The 19,746-nt window shown below is 41.2% G+C and overlaps 1 protein-coding gene across 3 annotated transcripts in view; it reads left to right on the top strand.

Moving 5' to 3' along the window:
* The window catches only part of ccdc66 (coiled-coil domain containing 66), a 91,845-nt gene that overhangs the window by 41,209 nt on the left and 30,890 nt on the right, over positions 1-19,746 (top strand). For 2 of the 3 annotated variants that reach the window (XM_068051707.1, XM_068051705.1), the window contains 5 exons: positions 5,084-5,226; positions 8,966-9,145; positions 10,313-10,444; positions 13,639-13,910; positions 18,182-18,266. In XM_068051707.1, the coding sequence (XP_067907808.1) occupies positions 5,084-5,226; positions 8,966-9,145; positions 10,313-10,444; positions 13,639-13,910; positions 18,182-18,266 (812 nt within the window). The remainder of the gene's footprint in view (positions 1-5,083; positions 5,227-8,965; positions 9,146-10,312; positions 10,445-13,638; positions 13,911-18,181; positions 18,267-19,746) is intronic. The other variant, XM_068051706.1, reaches the window with a different exon arrangement.

Genomic DNA, 19,746 nt, shown 5'->3' with positions numbered 1-19,746 from the left:
TACATCTTTTAGCTTTCCTTTTACCTGTAGTGCCTAAGACACAATTTCTGACTGTTAGGCTACACTCTTCCCTTTTTGTTTTTTTTGGTACTATTATTTATACTACCTTTTGCCACCTGAGCTCTCCATTCCCCGTATTATTTAAAGTTGTGGCCCTAGTAACATGTGCCACTCCTTGGAAATAATTGCTAGCAGTGAACATATAGGGAGTATTGCATTTGTACATCTCATGTTGAAGAGAGGGAAAAATTGTGAATGGTTAGCTTCATTTCTCCTTCAATCAGAGCTGATCATCAGAGATATTGACCAAGTGGTATTAGAGCAATTTGTGACTGAGACTGTCCTGTTCAACTAGCTACAGGAGACTGAGTGGCGGCAAGAAGCAAAAGTAATAAATACAGGAAAATATCTGCTTTCTTGTGAGTAAGGCCCTTGCCATCCATGACCTTATTGCAGATGATCATATTGGCATCCAGACTTTGAAACCTAGTTTACAGGTGGCAATGCTTATCATCTTACTGAAGCCTCCCTGCATGGCTACACTTTCCATCATCTTCCCTGCCAAACCGTCTCTGTGGTGGAGTGACTTCTATTGTCAAGTCATGCCTTGGCCTTTTTTTTTATCCACTGCCATTCCCCACCCCCCATCATCAGTCCTTCGATACTCTCCCCTCCATGGGGCATCTCATTCTCTTATTGCCTTTTCTTTAACATTCTTGTTGACTAGAACTGCCCCTGAGCCTCAGCCTTGAGTTTCTCCCTGGGATATCTTCTCTCCATTCCTCGCTCAGCCTTTGCACCAAGTGACTCCTTACCATTTGTGATTTCATTCTCGATCGCTGCTCCTCTTGCCCTCTCTGTTCCAAATTTGCTGACCTCCTATCCTCCCTAAATCTCTTCCTCCATATAAACTCTTCTACACAGATTTGCGGCCAACCTTTCGACCTCACTTCCTTCTGCATCTTTCTCCTCTTCTAGTCACTTACAGTTACACTCTCAAGCTCCTTATTCGTTCAGGAGATGTGGGCGGTGCTGGCTCTGCCAGCATTTATTGCCCTTGAGAAGCTGGTGGTGAGCTGTCTTCTTGAACCACTGCAGTCCTTGCTACCTCCCTTTTCTCCTTTAAGATCCTCTTTAATAAACCCACCTCTTTTTCAAAGTGTTTAATCAACCCTCCTAATATCTTCTTTGCTCTATGTCCATTTTCATTTGTTTATGCTTCAGTGAAATGCATTGAGATGTTTTTCTACATTAACAGTACTATGTGGGGAAAGCCAACTTCAATGGGGTAAGAATGGAACTGGGGCGAATAAATTGGTGTCAGAGGTTGGCAGCAAAATGGTAGCTGAACAAGGGCAACCTTCAAAGAAGAGATAGTTTAAACACAGTGAAGGTATGTTTCCTGGAAGGGGAAAGGTATGGTAAACAAATCCAGAGCTCCCTGGATGGCAAATGAGGTAGAGATTAAGATGAAGAAGAAAAAGTGTGCTTTTGACAGATGCCAGGTCGAAACTACTCTAGAGAACCAGGCTGAATATAGAAGATCCAGAGGGGAAGTGAAAAAGCAAATACGAGAAGCAAAGAGAGAGCATGAAAAGAGACTGGCAGCTAACATTAAAGGGAATCCCAAAGTTTTCTATGGAAATATAAATAGTAAAAGGGTGGTAAAAGGAGGAGTGGGGCCAATTATAGACCATAAAGGGGATTTACGCATGAAGGCAGAGGGCATAGCTATTATATTAATAGATTATATTAATATAATATTATATTAATAGGGCATAGATATTAACCCAGGCAATGGTGAAAGAGGAGGTAATTCAGACACTAGAAGGGATTAAAATTGATAGGGAGGACATATTAGGCTGTATTTAAAGTGGATAAAGCACCAGGACCAGATGAGATGCATCCAAAGACACTGAGGGAAGTGAGGGTGGAAATCGCGGAGTCACTGGCCATAATTTTTCAGTCGTCTTTAGACTTGGGGGTGGTGCCAGAGGACTGGAGAACTGCAAATGCTACGCTCTTGTTCAAAAAAGGGTGTAAAGATAAGCCAAGCAACTACAGGCCAGTCAGTTTAACGTTGGTGGTGGGGAAATAATTTGGGACAAAATTCATAATCATGTGGACAAATGCGGGTTAATTAAAGAAAGCCAGCATGAATATCTGGAGCAAAAATCATGCTTAACTAACCTGCTGGAGTTTTTTGAGGCGGTAACCGAGAAGGTCGATGAGGGCAATGCAGTTAATGTGCTGTAAGACTCTCAAAAGGCGTTTGATACAGTGCCACACAACAATCTTGTGAGCAAAGTTGTAGCTCGTGGAATAAAAGGGACGGTAGCAACATGGATACGGAATTGGCTGAGTGACAAAACTTAAGAGTAGTGGTTAATGGATGTTTTTCAGGCTGGTGGAAGCTTTGTAGTGGAGTTCCCCAGGGGTAAGTGTTGGGACCCTTGTTTTTCCTGATATATATTTTAATGACCTAGCCCTTGGTGTACAGGACACAATTTCAAAGTTTGCAGATGATACGAAACTTGGAAGCATTGTGAACTGTGAGGAGGGTAGTGTAGAACTTCAAAAGGACATAGACAAGTTGGTGGAATGGACAGACAGGTGGGAGATGAAGTTCAATGCAGAGAAATTTGAAGTGATTCATTTTGGTAGGAAGAATGTGGAGAGACAATATAAAATAAAGGGTACAATTCTAAAGAGGGTGCAGGAGCAGAGGGACCTAGGTGTATAAAAGCAAAATACTGCGGATGCTGGAAATCTGAAATAAAAATAAGAAATGCTGGAAATACTCAGCGGGTCTGGCAGCATCTGTGGAGAGAGAAGCAGAGTTAACGTTTCAGGTCAGTGACCCTTCTTCAAAACTGGCAAATATTAGAAATGTGAAGGGTTATAAGCAAGTAAAGTGGGGTGGGGCAAGAGATAACAAAGGAGAAGGTGTAGATAGAACAAGGTCACAGAATAGCTGACCAGAAGGTCATGGAGCAAAGGCAAACAATATGTTAATGGTGTGTTGAAAGACAAAGCATTAGTACAGATAGGGTGTTAACGGACTGAAAATTGAACAGCCGCAAGTACAAACATGAAAAAAAAGTGGGTAAGCAAACTGAACAAACTAAGATGAAATAAAATAAATGCACAAAATGTATAAAAAAGAAAAAATAACTAAAAATAAAAGTAAAATAGGGGGCCCGTCATGCTCTGAAATTATTGAACTCAGTGTTCAGTCCGGCAGGCTGTAGTGTGCCTAATCGGTAAATGAGATGCTGTTCCTCGAGCTTGCGTTGATGTTCACTGGAACACTGCAGCAATCCCAGGACAGAGATGTGAGCATGAGAGCAGGGGGGAGTGTTGAAATGGCAAGCAACCGGAAGCTCAGGGTTCTGCTTGCGGACTGAGCAGAGGTGTTCCACAAAGCGGTCACCCAGTCTGCGTTTGGTCAGTGTAGAGGAGACCAAATTGTGAGCAGCGAATACAGTATACTACATTGAAAGAAGTACAAGTAAATCGCGGCTTCACCTGAAAGGAGTGTTTGGGGTCTGGGATAGTGAGGAGAGAGGAAGTAAATGGGCAGATATTACACCTCCTGCGATTGCAGGGGAAGGTGCCATGGGAAGGGGACGAGGTGGTAGGGGTGATGGAGGAGTGGACCAGGGTGTCGCGGAGGGAACGATCCCTTCGGAATGTTGACAGGGGAAGGGAGGGGAAGATGCGTTTGGTAGTGGCATCACGCTGGAGGTGGCGGAAATGGCGAAGGATGATCCTTTGGATATGGAGGCTGATGGGGTGGAAAGTGAGGACAAGGGGATCCCTGTCGTGGTTCTCGGAGGGAGGGGAAGGGGTGAGGGTAGAGGCGCGGGAAATGGGCCGGACACGGTTGAGGGCCCTGTCAACAACAGTGGGGGGGGGAATCCTCAGTTGAGGAAAAAGGAAGACATATCAGAAGCGCAACCTAGGATCTAGGTGTATATGTGCATAAGACATTGAAGGTGGCAGGACAGGTTGAGAGAGCGATTAATAAAGCATACAGTATCCTGGGCTTTTTTAATAGGGGCATAGAGTACAAGAGCAAGGAATTTATGTTGAACTTGTATAAGACACTAGTTTGGCCTCAGCTGGAGTATTGCATTCAGTTCTGGGTGCCACACTCTAGGGAAGATGTGAGAGCATTGGAGAGAGTACAGAAAAGATTAACGAGAATGATTCCGGGGTGAGGAACTTCAGTTATGAAGATACATGGGAGAAGTTGGGACTGCTTCCTTACAGAAGGGAAGGCTGAGAGGTGATTTGATAAAGGTATTTAAAATCATGAAGGGTCTGGACGGAGTAGATAGGGAGAAACTGTTCCCACTCACGAAAGAATCGAGACCGAGAGCACACTGATTTAAAGTAATTGGTAAGAGAAGCAAAAGTGACATGAGGAAAACGTTTTTCACATAGCGAGTGGTTAAGGTCTGGAATGCACTGTCTGAGTGTGGTGGAAGCAGGTTCAATTGAAGCATTCAAAAGGGAATTAAAATGTTCTATAAAAAGGAAGAATGTGCAGAGTTACAGGGAGAAGGCGGGGGAATGGCACGAAGTAAATTGCTCTTTCAGGGAGCCGGTGCGGACATGATGGGACTTCTGCACTGTAACAATTCTGTGAAATGAATGCATGTTGTTGAAATATTCTGGGAAGATGATTAGTGCCCTATAAAAGCAAAGCCTTTTTAACAAACTGCAGTTGTTTCATATTGTCACTTTTTTGCCTAACTTTTATCAAAGCTGGCTAGGAGTAAAATGACAGACTTTTGTGTTTGTGCTGTTTGGAGGTTGCAACTAAGACAGGTTGTTGGGATATTGTTTGGAGATTTAAATAGTGTCCATCGTGCTTGCACAAAAAAAGTTTAAATATTCTGTTTTCCACTACTACATCAACTGTCTTGAGCAAAAAAAATCATCTTTCTCTTTCAATCTTTAAAAAAAAAATGGAGACTGAACCTTGGTCAGAAAATTGATTTTCAAGATCAATCATGCTGCCAATATGGCTGTCAGACCTGATTGACAATTTTTTTTAATTATTGGAAATCTGCAGATGAACAGGTAGCTTTTAAGAAACTGTTAAAGAAAGATAACACAGCTTCAGAATTTTTGGAATGGAATCCATGGGGAAGGCCTGGTGCAGGGGCACCCCTGCAATCCAACACAGAGAAGATACTTGCAACATATGAAGCACAGGTAGGGGTTTAAAAAAAGTTTACTGCTTTTTTTCTCCTTTTACATACTTTCCCTGTTTGTTTCTCTCTCCTTGCCTGTTTTTTCTTGTTTTCTTTCTTTCCCTGATGAAAAGTAGGCAAATGTTTATTCTTTAATTAAATCTATAGTCTGGCTTAAGTTGCCATAGCATTGCTTGCTAATGTAGCTGTAGTTTTGTTTTGCAAATTGTTACAGAATTTCTATTTTTGTGGTAAAATGTGGGAATCTGTATTTTAAAAAACTAAAAAAAAAAGAATTTCATGCACATTGAAACATCTGGAGATAGCTGAACTTTATAGATGCTTTTAAAAGAAAAAAAAACAAGGTCAACAAGAGGTTCCTGGTTTTGACCAGTAAATAAATACTGGAAACCGGGTGCTTTCAAGTAAACCCCAGGGAGTTTTGACCTAAGAGCTACCCTTTAATGTGACAAGAGAGAATTTATGACTTAGCATGAGACTTGTTTGGAAAAATTAATTTCACTTTGAACTGTTAAAAGATGCTAGTTTTTGGACTAAAAGCAGGCAGTTGGAATCTGCATATGGACCTGCTAGGAGACGAGAGGAAAAAACCGGATAACTGTTAACCTCTCTTTTTGAATCCATGCTAGTGAAAAGCAAAAGCCTGTATGAAGTGGTACTGTTGACTCCTGCATTTTGGAAGAAATCCTGAATATTTACAGAAATCTTGCATCTTTAAAAGGTCTTTTACATCAAATGTGGGTGAGAACTATTACCTGTTGCTGCACGCCTGATGGAAGACCTATGTGATCCTATCTGATGATTATAGTTGAACCTATAAAATTCTAACAGGACTTGACAGGGTAGATGCAGGAAGGATGTTCCCGATGATGGGGGTGTCCAGAACCAGGGGTCATAGTCTAAGGTTACGGGGTAAACCTTTCAGGGCTGAGATGAGAAATTTCTTCACCCAGAGAGTGGTGAGCCTGTGGAATTCGCTACCACAGAAAGCAGTTGAGGCTAAATCATTGTTTGTTTTCAAGAAGGAGTTAGATCTAGCTCTTGGGTCTAAAGGGATCAAAGGGTATGAGGCGAAAGCAGGAACAGGTTACTGAGTTGGGTGATCAGTCATGATCATAATGAATGGTGGAGCAGGCTCGAAGGGCTGAATGGCCTACTCCTGCTTCTATTTTCTATGTTTCTATGAGTGCCCACCCGAAACTGACTGTTCAACAACCTCGCCTGGAAAGATTTCAGGTGGCATCCAACTATTCGACTTTGGTACACCTCGCCAAGCCAAAGGACTTCCTTCAAGATAATTGCAGTCTAAGTTTCTTTTTTATTCCTTCTATTTCTTTGTAACAGCTGTAAACAAAAATCCCTTTTTTTCCCAGTTAACTGGTTTTTGGATGTAAGTGCGGGAGGGCTAGGGGAAAAAATAAGGAGCTTTATTATCTCAATTCATATATATATTTACTTCATTATTGGTTACACTTGGGGTGTTGTAATGAATTTTTGTTTATTAAAGAAATTTGGTTAGTATGCTCTATTCTGGAGACAAATAGAGTATTTAATTGGCTGTTTCAGTTAGTGGGAAAATTTATTGATATACTGTGACCTGTGGACAAGTAGGACTGAACTAACAGTGCACTCCTCCCACTGTGGTCGTAACAAAATACACACATAGAGAAATGTTACTTTGCCCAATGTCTTTTAGTGTGATAAATAGGGAAAATATCTGAGATCAGGAAATGGATTTGAGCCATGATAATCTAGCAATAAAATAATTATCTGTTCAATCACAGTGAAAGAGGAACATTGCCTGAAATGTACTGTATGATCACAAAGTGTTATGACACTTTTTACTTCTCTCATCAAAGCATAAAATATTTCTGCTCCTGTATAGACCGTTGCTGAAAGTGCACTTGTTAGACATTAGGTGAGGACAGGCTTGATTGATGGTTCTCTAATGTTGAGTAACTCACTATGAAACGTAGCTGCTTGGGTGAGACACTGAGAAGGCCTTCGTCACTGTGGGTATTAGAGCATTGATTTTAAACCTTTACTATTAGTAACAGCATATGGAGGGTTAAAAACAGGTTTATACAGAAAATGACCAGGCAGTATGCAACTGCGAGAACCTAGACAAGTTGTCTGTATGGATGTTGATGGACTATGTAAATTAGTAATCATAAATCTACTACCTAACAGATAATAGAGAGCTTAATATGCTAAAGTTGACTGATTACAAACTCAGGTGTCTTTGATAACTTGCTGGTCATTGCTGGTATTCAAAGTACTCGGTAGTCAAGCAATGTAAAAAAAGAATGAACTTGCATTTGTATAGCATCTTTTACAACCTCAGGACATACCAAAGGATTTTATAAACACAATGCCACCCTCTGAGTGAAGAAATTCCTCCTCATCTCGGTCTTAAATGGCCTACCCCGTATTCTGAGATTATGTCCCCTGGTTTTAGACTCACCAGCCAGAGGAAACATCTTCTCTACACCCACCTTGTCATGCCCTGTAAGAATTTTGTAAGTTTCAATGAGATTACCTCTCATTCTTTGAAATTCTAGAAAATACAGGCCCAGTTTCCTCAATCTCTCCTCATAATACAATCCCGCCATCCCAGGGATTAGTCTGCCGAACTTCCGTTGCACTCCCTGTATGGCAAGTATATCTTTCTTTAGATAAGGAGACCAAAACTGTACATAATACTTCAGGTGCAGTCTCACGAAGATTCTATACAATTGCAGTTAGACATTTTTCCTTCTGTACTGAAATCCCCTTGTGATGAAGGCCAACATACCACTTGTCTTCCTAATTGCTTGCTGCACCTGCATGCCAGCTTTTAGTGACTCATGAACAAGGACACCCAGGTCCCTTTGGACAGCAACATTTCCCAACCTCTCACCATTTAAGAAATATTCTGTCTTTCTGTTTTTTCTACCGAAGTGGATAACTTCACATTTATTCACATTATATTCCATCTGCCATGTTCTTGTCCATTCACTTCGCCTGTCCAAGTCCACTTGAAGCCTCCTTACATCTTCCTCACAACTTACATTCCCACCTAGTTTTGTGTCATCAGCAAATTTGGAAATATTATGATTGGTCCCCACATCCAGATCATTTATATAGCTTGTGAACAGCTGTGGCCCTAACATTGATCCTTGCGATACTGCAGGAGTACCGTTTCATGTCGGTGACCTTTCATCAGATCCAGGAAACGTTAGCTCTGCTTCTCTCTCCATAGATGCTCCCAGACCTGAGTATTTCCAGCACTTTCTGTTTTTATTTTGAATTTCCAAGGTGGTACATTTTCTGTATAGTTGCCCAAATTCCAGATTTGTTTAGAAGTTTGAAATGTTTTTTGCAAAGGTTGTAAATTTTCAGAAAATTTCAAAAGCAATAAACTTAAACACACAAGATGGCACATAGTTAATTGTTGTTTAAGAAATAAAGTACCTTGTAATTGTCCTTTTCTGACTAATATATAGCTTTTTGATGATGCATTGAAAGCTTGCTCAGGATCTGAACAAGTGCCTGTAAAAGTTTCTCCATTGTGGAAACCTTTTTAGGTGGAAATATACTTGTCAAACATTTCTCTCAAATTGGGAAGGAATGTTTCTTTTTTTTTAGTCTTGTAGAACAATAACGCTATGACCTTTCTGGCATAATCCAGTATTATGCAGAAAATGCTGCTCTATGTTATAAGATTACAATGAACAGATTGTTGCCTCCTTTTTTCTTAGTCGCAAGCAACTTTACCAGCTGCATCTGGTCCATATACTGATCGTCGAGTGATTAGCACCGCCCCCACTGTGGCAAACACTGTGAATACAACTGTTCCTTCAAATGGTAACGTTGGTAAAGCTTCTAGTTTTAGTTCTCCAGATTTACCTGCTGCCATCCGTTCAGCCTTTGTCCTTGGGGTAAGTGGTACTGTTTCTCTTTATCCCCCTAATGTCACATGAGAAAAATAAAGATTCACTTACTGAAGAATTCTAATGGTGAAATGCACATTATTACTTGGGAAGCAACTAATTATCAATAACTAATTCTACCTATTGAGAATAGTTCATTTTATTGAGCTGAGCCAACAGAAAAATCTATTTGAGAAAGCATTTCTGTTGCTATGGAAGAGTGAAAATCTGACTTGCTTATGTGTTGAGCTTTTGATTAAGTACAACTGGTAGTCGAAGGTAATTATTTTTCTATCTTTACACTGTTCCCTTGGAGAGCTTTTAGGGGAAGGATTCACAGGCTGATTGACAGTCTGAGAGGCAGGTACAGGACCACTCCTTCCATGATCTTTATACTAGGTAGCCCGATATGAGTGGCTTATGAGCTCCCACAATCCATAAAATGGCAGGATTGGGGGCAGGGGATGGTTGGTGGGTGGGGGTGGGGGCATCCATTCTCACTCCCACTGGATGAGAGTATCCTGCAGAATGGCAACCCAGAATTCAGAGCCAGAGTGATGGTCTCCACTTGCCAGGACTGTTTGAAATGCGGGTTGAACCCTGCACCTTCTGACGCGGAGGCGGAAATACTACCATTAAGCCAGAAGCTTATTCCTTAGTTCAGTATATGAACAATGCAGTACCTTTATTTATCAAAGCTGCGTTGATGTCATAATGCTAAATTGCCATCAAATATAATGTATTTTATTACATTTATACCACAGTAAACCCACCAGTCTAAACTGGTATGAAAATTCACTGCTCTAGCCCAGGTTGCAGTTGTATATTTTATATTGATATATCAGGAATATGACTCCCTATATGGATATCTGGACTGATACCAATGTGCATCCTTTGATCCATCCTGCTTGTCTTTAGGCAACAACAGATGCTAGTTTTATGACTTAAAGTTGTTGCTGTAATGTATTTATACTGTGCCTACAGAATTGAACTTCAGTGACCTAAAATATGCACCAGTGCAACCATTGCAGAATGAGAGCCTATCTTTATCTATATCAATATAGTTTGATAATTTAACACAATTAGATCATATGTAGGATAATTTATGCATGTTTTTGAGTTAATTTAGCCTATGAGAGAGAGTATGATTTTTAAGTGCTTTTTGGTATCATGCAGGAATCTGCACCACTAGAGCATCCTTTCAGTGCAGTAAAACGCGAACAACAAAAAAAGTGGCTCCAAGAGCTGGATAAACAAAGAGAGGAAGAAAAAATTAGGAAGCTGCAAGAAAAGTTAAAATATTCAGAGGTATATCTTAATAAGCATAGTAATACATCTGGAAACAACTTGTCTATCCTTAACTATTAAGATATTTCTTGCTATGCTGCATTGTGGTCATACAATGCTACTTGTGTTTTATTTTACTTGCTGAAATGGAAAACATCTACTTAGACATGCCTACAGAACATACAGGTTTCATTTCTATTTGCTCCCAGTTCCTGAAGACTTAATATCCCCTTCGAAGTGTTATGCTTATTTATGCCACTGAGACTCCACATCAATGTCACAAATTACGTTGTGTGAGATTGCGATCATTGCTTACTGTCTCTCTTCAATCTCCTTGGTCTCTATGAAACCTTTGACACAGCCTTCATCCTTCTCCAGTATCTCCCTTCTTGCACACTACTGTGGCACGCATCTTTTCTGGTTCTGCTCATATTTGACTACAGGCATTACATTACCTCAAACAGCTTTTTCTTCCCTATCTGCACGGTGCCTTCTACCCTAGATCCCTGATTCCTCTCGTCTTCACATGCTATCCCTCAACAATATTACCTAGAAACATAAGACAGGGTTTTCCCAGCCCCAGGGTAGCGGGGTGGGGGCATGGACAGTCATAGCGGGGACCATGTCAGGATGGCTCCCAGACGCATTCCTGCTGTCAGGAAGTTTCCCAACGGCAGGACTGGATGCAAACGGGTTGACTGCCTCTGTTTGGCAGGCAGCCCATTCAAGTAATCAAGGCCCCTATTAGGGACAATTTTTCTGGTGGCAGAGCAACTCCCCGTCACATTGGGAGGCCACCATATTCATGGAGATAGCCTCATTGCTGCCATCAGTGCTGCAGGCTCCATGTTCCAAAGAGGGGGCTGCGGGCAGGCAAGGCTGCCCCCGCAACCCTATTGGATTGGGCCATCCGGAGGGACCTGCCTGCTGAGCTCCTCTATTTTTTATTTAATTTTAACGCTCTGAGGGCACCTCCATGTTGAAGCACCCTCTTGCTCCCAGAGCTGCCACAGCAGCGTCCACCTCTCCTGATGAGGCTGCTTAGGCTCTAGAGCTGTAGGCCCTCTTATTGGGCTGACGGCAGCATCAGAAGCACGCCTGATGCTGTTAATTGGATGGTAAGCCTGGAGATGGCCAATTAGGAAGCCGCCTCTGGTGAAATTGCTGAGCTGGTCCTGCTGCTGGTACGTGCAAGCTCAGGACCCCCATTTCGTCCTGACAGTGGGGTTCCAAAGCCTGTAGTAAAATTATGCCCATTGGGAGAGCTTCTGTATGTACACTGATGGCACCCAGCTGTATCTCCATATGCTCCACCAATCAAAGGCTGTTGCTAGCTTCTGTAACGGTCTTGCAACTATTAAACCTGGATTAACTAACATTTCTTTCACCTAATATAAGCAAAACTGCAGCCATCCTCATCAGTTAACACCAGCATCTGCCTTTCTCTGGCCTTGACTTCAGCCTTCTTGGCTTCTGTCGCAAACCATGTTGCCATGTGCAGAACCATAGTGTACTGTTCAATCCCAAGCTGAGCTTTCTTCCCCCAATTCCATTGTTAACCATACCACTTGTATCCACCGTTGCAACATTGCCTGCCGGTTACTGCTGAAGTTGTACTCCACAGCTATATTACTTTGAGTCTTAGCTTCTCTTAACATGCTTCTGCACCTTCACCCTCTCCAAGCCGAACTTGCTTCCTGTGCCTAGCTTGTTCTTGCTTTCACATTTTGTTATAGGCTTAACCCAACCTACTTTAGCAATTGGCTTCAGTTGTACATGCTTCAACACCTATCCATCTCACTTATTTAACCTGCTTACTCGTGGTTTCTACCACCTCCTGATCAACTAGTGGTGACTGCTGCTTAAGTGGTTCGGCCTCTGCCCTGTGGAGCTCCTTTCCTCTATCTTACCACCTTTCTCCATGCTTTGGAAAACCTTTAAAACTCTAACCTTTTGACCATCCATTCATCTCCATCTCTTCTCAGTTTTCTCTATTCATCTCTTGTATCTTGTCCTTTTTCCCCTAATGTAAAGCATTTTGAGACAGCTTTCAGTGTGAGAGGAATGCTATGGAGAAATAAATTGTTGCTGTTTCTTCCTAGTTTTTCTTAAGGCAGCTTTGTTGTATATTCAGCTCTGATTACTCAAGTGGCAAAATTCGATGGAGTATAAAATGATTTCCCAATTTACAAGCACAGTGTTTTTTTCTTTGCTTCCATTAGTGACCCATTTTATCAGTAAACTCATTCCTACTAATGCTTATTATTCCCATTTAGTATTTTCATGTTCAGATGGACTTTTTTGTTTTCAGGCAAATTTAAATGTATTGTCAGATATTCTTTAAAAAAAATTCAGGACACATCTGACTGCCTGAATTGGGTCCTTGGCATTTCTGAAGTGTTGATCTAAGTAATTCTGAATTCCTTACTTTATTCCTGAACCAACTCTCTAGGCACTGAGTTGCAATAAATTGCAACCACAAATGGGTACCAAAAGAAGAAAAAATATTATTTTGCTTTATAGAACAATAAGAGACCTTTGGGCATTTTTTCCTTTACACCAGTTGTATATAGTCCTACGTAAGCCACATTTGCAAACTCCGTAAGCTCCTCTCCTCTGCTTTAATGAAACTGTCATTGCTGATATCAAGAGTTGCTTACAGGATGCATGAAAATGAGAGTCTCCAATGCTGTCAGGTTCTGTAAAGGTCACCAGTGCCATTGATAGTGAGGGAAATACACATTTGCTGTCAACTGCATTTCTTTTAATATAAAACTGCCTTCAGAAGCCTTATTTTTTCAGACTGTAGAGTTGCTGCCTGGGGAGGGAAGTACAAATGGAAAGTCCATGTATGTTAATAATTTTATTTTGGGTTGAATATTGATTATAGTTCAACCGTGTGATATCAAATGCCCTTTGTGGCTCTCAAAATGCCTGTATGTCTTTAATACTGTAAAATTTCAGTGAATTATAAGATAAAGATAAGGATCCCTTTTGCATTTATTAATGAGGCTCCAACCTGAGTCAGATAGACACTTCGACTGCTTAAAAACAAGGCTCAGTTCAAATAGCAACATGCAGGAATCGAGTAGGAATAGGTGGTATGTCTTTACACAGCTATTTTGAGCGCCACCTCGATCCAGCTGGCTGGGGTGGGTTAAAATTTTTCCATTTCTTTCTAACTATCAATCATTGCATGTCTTCTGTTTTAATAGGGTGATGATCACAACAGATGGGCTATGCACTTTGATTCTTACCAGAAAAATCCTAATCAGCAGAGTCCAATTTCTGTGAACACTTGTGGATCAATACTGGAAAAATCATCTGAATCAGGGGATGGGCAGCAAAGTGCATTATCTGAATTGCAGCAATTTCCAACTCGGACTGTTCCTGCACTTAGTCATCGTAACTCCTCCACTGGAGAAAATACAGGGAGCATAGGTGTTGACACGGGATCTGATCTGTTGTCTAACACACAGAAGACCAGGTTAGGTTCAGTTGCGGTTCCTTCATATTTCAATGTAATTGAGGTAGATAGTGTTTAATTTTTCAAATAACTCCTCTTCTTAAGTCACATTCCATATAATGTACTTGGAATCAAATGAATTTTGATTTTTTTTTTGAGGGTGAAAACTGAGAAAAGAACTGTCGGCAGTTTTCAAATGTAGACAACACCTGTCCAAGAGTTCACAGGCAAATAAGGACTAAAATGTTTTGTGTATTTTGTCAAACCCATCTCAATTGCACACTTTGTAAATAAAAAGTAGCAGACATCTTTTTAAACATTTCATGATGCATGACAATTTTCTTATTTCCTCTTTTGAAATAATGACTTCTGGTGGGGCATCCATGGACAACAGCAATCATCTGGGACTTCTGGATTGCAATCAGGAGTTGGAACGCTGGCTGATGCCAGCTCAGAGGTGCTGATAATTATTGTTGTACCCTTATTTCCATCCCAACTGAGATCAGCTTAAGGCTCACTCATTAAGACCATGTTTTCAGTTGATGGGCTGGATCTAACTGACAAGATTTGGTTTGCAAGGGTCAGTAAATTATTTCTGTCCATTCACACCAGGATTTTAAAGTTGAACTGTTGAAGTGACATCGGCTTTTTGGGTAGGATTTTTATTTGGTTTTTGGATCAGAACACAGGGAAATATTATTATACAATTAGCTGAATCAGTGTTTCCATTATCCTGTAGGGGAAAAAAAGTATTTTGAAGAGTTTAGCAGAACTAGAAAATCCTTTAAAGAAGAGAGGGACCTGTAAAGCAGTTCCTACAGTACCAAATATCACGCCACCTTTAGAGGGCTGGGACGCCTAATTGCAGACTGCAGAGTTGAGTGCTGTTTGGCAAGTCTTTGTGAAATTAGTATTTGGGGTTGCCTTTCATGGCTTCAGTGGCACAAGATGAAAGATGACATTTGCTGGCAGTTTTTTCCTGCACCAACAGAAAGAAACTCTAGACAAAATAATAAAATAAACCCAATTTATTGTCCAGCAGTGGTTAACGCATGTGTGCTTAATGTTTTTTTTTAACCCATTACTTCATTACTTTCCTGGATTGTAAATGTTTTGGGTGTTCTACATCTTAATCTTCATCAGACTGTTCACAACGTTGTTGTCATATTGACCTGAGGTGAGTTTCCAAAAACACGCCATGCTAAGACAGCCTATTTTCACCTTTGTAACATTGCCCGACTCAGTCCCTGCCTCAGCTCATCTGCTGCTGAAAGCCTCATCCATGCCTTTGTTACCTTCAGACATGACTATTCCAGCACACTCCTAGCTGGCCTCCCACATTCTGCCCTCCATAAACTTGACGTCATCCAAAACTCTGCTGCCCATCTCTTTATTTGTGACAAATCCTGTCCACTTATAACTCCTGTGCTGCTACCTTAGATTGGCTCCCAGTCAAGCAACACCTTGATTTTAAAATTCTCATCCTTAGTTTCAAGTCCCTCCATGGTCTCATTCTTCTTTCTTTCTGTAATCTCCTCAGCCCCACAACCCTTCAAGATATCTTCACTCATCCATTTCTGGCCTCTTGAGCATCCCTGATTTTAATTTCTCCACCATTGGTGGCCATGCCTTCAGTTTCCTAGGGCCTAAGCTCTGGAATTTTCTTCCCAAACCCCTCCACCTCACTATCTCATTTCCTCCTTTAAGACACTCCTTAAAACCTATCTCTTTGACCAAGCTTTTGGTCACCAGTCCTAATATCTCTTTGTAGCTCAGTGCCAAATTTTGCTCCTGTGAAGCACCTCGACATTTTATTGCATGAAAGGTGCTATATAAATGCATGTTGTTGTTAATCTTGTACTCTTTCTAAGTTTTCTTCAGTGGCAAGAATAAGTGAGTTGGTTGGCTGCTGGGTTCAGTGGGAGCCTGCTGGGATTGAGATGGCCCTATATGTCCATGTGCCTGGCCACCATGTTTAAATGTTGCAATGGATAATCTTTTCTGTCTGTTTTTAGGCACATCTTTTGTCATTTGTGGATGTGGTTAGAAATTGTTTGTGTTAGAAGCAGCAGCCTAATTCATGCCAAACCAGCCATGCTCTGCTGCTGGGCACTGTTTTAGCATGACCAGTGACCCTATGTGTGTAGATCTCTGGGCAAGTATTAGGGAAGGGTAGTGTAGCTCTGCGTAATGGTTTTCTATCTGACCTCCAGCATGTTGAAACTGGCTAAAATAGCCTGTTGTACTTTGGAACTTAAGGATTATAGAAGCAGCTTGAGCATTCACGAGAGGTGTTCCAATGAGATTTAGGACCTTCATCATTGGGTGTAATTATGGTATGACCTTGGAGTTCACGTGATCCATAGAAGATTTTAGTTTTATTCAGTGGTCATCCGTAACTGCAGACATACTTTGCAGGGTAAACTCCAGAACTGCAAATAAATGTACAAATGAGTGCATATGAACTGGTTATATAGCAGTTTTTTATGCACTCCATCATGCATGTGAACACATGTATTTGCACCATATGCAACTACATTTTGTTAGAAATTTTTGGGTGCAGGTATTTTAAAATAGCAGTCTGCCAAGAGTTTCAATTGCAATTTGTGACCTCCTACTGAATGAGTATGCATCTGAAAAATTCAAATGGCTCTTAGGGACTCTGAGTGGGAGGAAGCACCTTGTGGTATGCAGACTCCACTGATTCATTTGGTATGATATAACGATGGGCAGCTTTGCTTTGATCTTGTCTGGGCTGCAGTTTTTGTACCATTTTGAATGGGGAATATATAATTATTCTTTTATGTCCTCCTCCCAGGCATTTTGGAGTTCACTGCGATAGGAGGGTGTTCTGCAGCTCCAAGAAGGATAAGTTCCCTGTGCCTCGCTTCTTCTTGCAGCATCTCTACAGCTGCATCAAGAAACTTTGATGTTTGGACTTGTTATTCCTCCATTCTGATATCTGAGTTTCAGCAAGTGTTGCAAATCTTTTTGTCACCAAAAACCCATTCCCACTAATTATAGAGTACATTATATATAGCTAGGGGAGGCGGTGGCATAGTGGTATTGTCACTGGACTAGTAATCCAGAGGCCTGGGCTAATGCTCTGGGGACATGAGTTCAAATCCCACCATGGCAGATGTTGAAATTTGAATCCAATTAATAAAAATCTGGTATTAAAAAGCTAGTCTAATGGTGACCACGAAACCATTGTCGATTGTTGTAAAAACCTGTCTGGTTCACTATTGTCCTTAAGGAAATCTGCCATCCTTATCTGGTCTGGCCTATATGCGGTTGACTCTTAAATGCCCTCTGAAATGGCCTAGCAAGTGACTCCGTTAAGGGCAGTTAGGGTTGGGCAATAAATGCTGCCCTAGCCAGCGACATCCCATGAACGAATAAAAAAAAAAAGTAAAACTGAGAGCGGCCACTCACCGACAGTTTGCACAGTGAATGTGTAATAAAACCTCTGTTCATTGAAGTTTTCTGTGTCTAATTCAGGCAGGCAGAATTCCCACTGCTGCAATTTTCAACTTAGAAAATTAGTCCAATTTGTATTTAATGACATTTTGCTTTTGTTTAGTGGTCAGTTGTTTGTGTCAACAGAAGCACTTTTCTATCTAGTTCCGATCTTTTCTAACCTTCTGTGAGGTATATCGGTTGTTGACCAGCAATGAGTTTGTAAGTCGTTTCAGAATGGAATGCATTTTAATTTGGCCCAGACAACAGCCTTTTCATTTCTAGGAAATAACGCAATAGTATTTTGACAAAATCCTGAAGCTACCTATGCCATTAAGTTTATTGTTCTAGGAATAGATCACAGACATTGGAATATGGTTCCATTCATAATGTTGACTCCTTGCAGCTTGAATTGGGGGGGGGGGGGGGGGGGGCGGAGGCATATGACCATTTTATCCCAAGTGCACCAAAATGCTGTTGCTCCTTTCTCTCCCACCCCACCACCCCTCAGCCCTGACATCAGCAAGTGGCAATACTGACAACAATAGAGAAATTGGCAACCAATAATATCCAACTTGGCCAACCAAAAGAACAACTATAATAGCACCAGTGAACTATGGTGAGCCAAAAGGGTTAAAATGTGATTGCAGATACTTACATCTTGAGGCAGTTATTTTTTATCAACTGGCAAAATATGTGACCTTTGGCACCCAATTGATAGTCAACTAATACATTTATCTGATGGTACATATTATTCATTCATTTTCCCAAGCTTTCAACATTACAGGTTCTACAGAGAATACTAGAAATTTTGCATTATTGTTACATTTCAGTTTTTTAAGATCCATGACTGCCTTATTGGACCCAGCACAGATTGAGGAAAGAGATTTACGTCGAAAGAAGCAACTAGAACACCAGGTAACCAGTATTATCCTTTTTAATAAGCAATGATCTCAGGCCAACAGAATTTAAATTGTACAATTTTTTATAGCTGATTTTTTTCTGCTATTTATAATTTATTGTCACAGTTTTTATTGTCAAATATCTTTTGCTCCTGTATAACATTAAGTTAAAGAATCCCATTTTATGGAATTGGGCAGGAATTCAGGAAAGGGCCTAGAAAGTGACATTGATGTCAAAAATTTCTAGCAGATTTCTCTCATTTTCTTCTTTGGTTTCTGCACCCATCTCCACATCCCAGTGACAAAACAATATGTGTTACAATCTCTGCATAAGTCTCTGGCCAGTATGTCAAAGAATCATAAAATCGCACCGCAGAGCGAGACCATTCAGCCCATCATGCCTATGCTCACCCTTTGAGTTATCCAATTAATCTCACCCTTCTGCTCTTTCCACATAGCCCTGCAAAGTTTTCCTTTTCCTGTGTGCGTGTGTGCGCGTCTGTGTATATTTTTTTTTTTATTCTGTTCATGGGATGTGAGCATTGCTGGCAAGGCCAGCATTTGTTGCCCATCCCTAATTGCCCTTGAAGATGGTGGTGAGCCGCTGCAGTCCATATGGTGGAAGTACGCCCTTAGTGCTGTTGGGGAGTTCCAGGATTTTGACTGTGCGACAGTGAAGGAACAGCGCATATAGTTACAAATCAGGATGGTGTGGGGCTTGGAGGGGAACTTGCAGGTGGTGGTGGTCCCATAAGTCTGCTGTCCTTGACCTTTTAGGTAGTAGAAGTCGCGTGTTTGGACGGCGCTGTCGAAGGAGGCTTGGTGAGTAGCTGCAGTGCGTCTTGTAGATGGGTACACACTGCTGCCACTGTGCGCCGGTGGTGGAGGGAACAAAACCTGAAGGTGGTATATGGAGTGCCAGTTAAGCCGTCTGCTTTGTCCTGGATGGCATTGAACTTCTTGAGTGTTGTTGGAACTGCACTTGTCCAGGCAAGTGGAGAGTATTCCATCACACTCCTGACTTGTGCCCTGCAGATGGTTTGGAGGGTATATATTCGATTCTCTTTTGAAAATTACCATTGAATCTACTTCCACCACCCTTTCAGCCAGTGCATTCCAGATCATAGCAACTCACTGCATAAAAACAGTTATCAACTCCCCTCTGGTTCTTTTGCCAATTATCTCAAAACTGTGTCTTCTGTTTACTGACCCACCCACCAATGGAAGCCAATTTTCTTTATCAAAATACCTCATAATTTTGAACACCTCCATTAAAACTATCCTTAACTTTCTCTGCTCTAAAGGGAACAATTCCAGCTTTCTAGTCACTCCACTTAACTGAATATGCTGCTGGCACATATCCTTGGACAATTTTCCCCTTTTCAAGCAGTTGAGCACATCACTTAAATCTGAAGAGATATTTCTCACTTTTACACATTATAGACCATATCTCCAAACTCACTGCTTGAACAACCTTGACATTCCTCCCACTTATG

This window comes from Heterodontus francisci, chromosome 19, assembly GCF_036365525.1.
Source record: "Heterodontus francisci isolate sHetFra1 chromosome 19, sHetFra1.hap1, whole genome shotgun sequence".
In the NCBI taxonomy this organism is placed as follows: domain Eukaryota; kingdom Metazoa; phylum Chordata; class Chondrichthyes; order Heterodontiformes; family Heterodontidae; genus Heterodontus; species Heterodontus francisci.
This window is presented reverse-complemented; position numbering and strand designations above follow the sequence as displayed.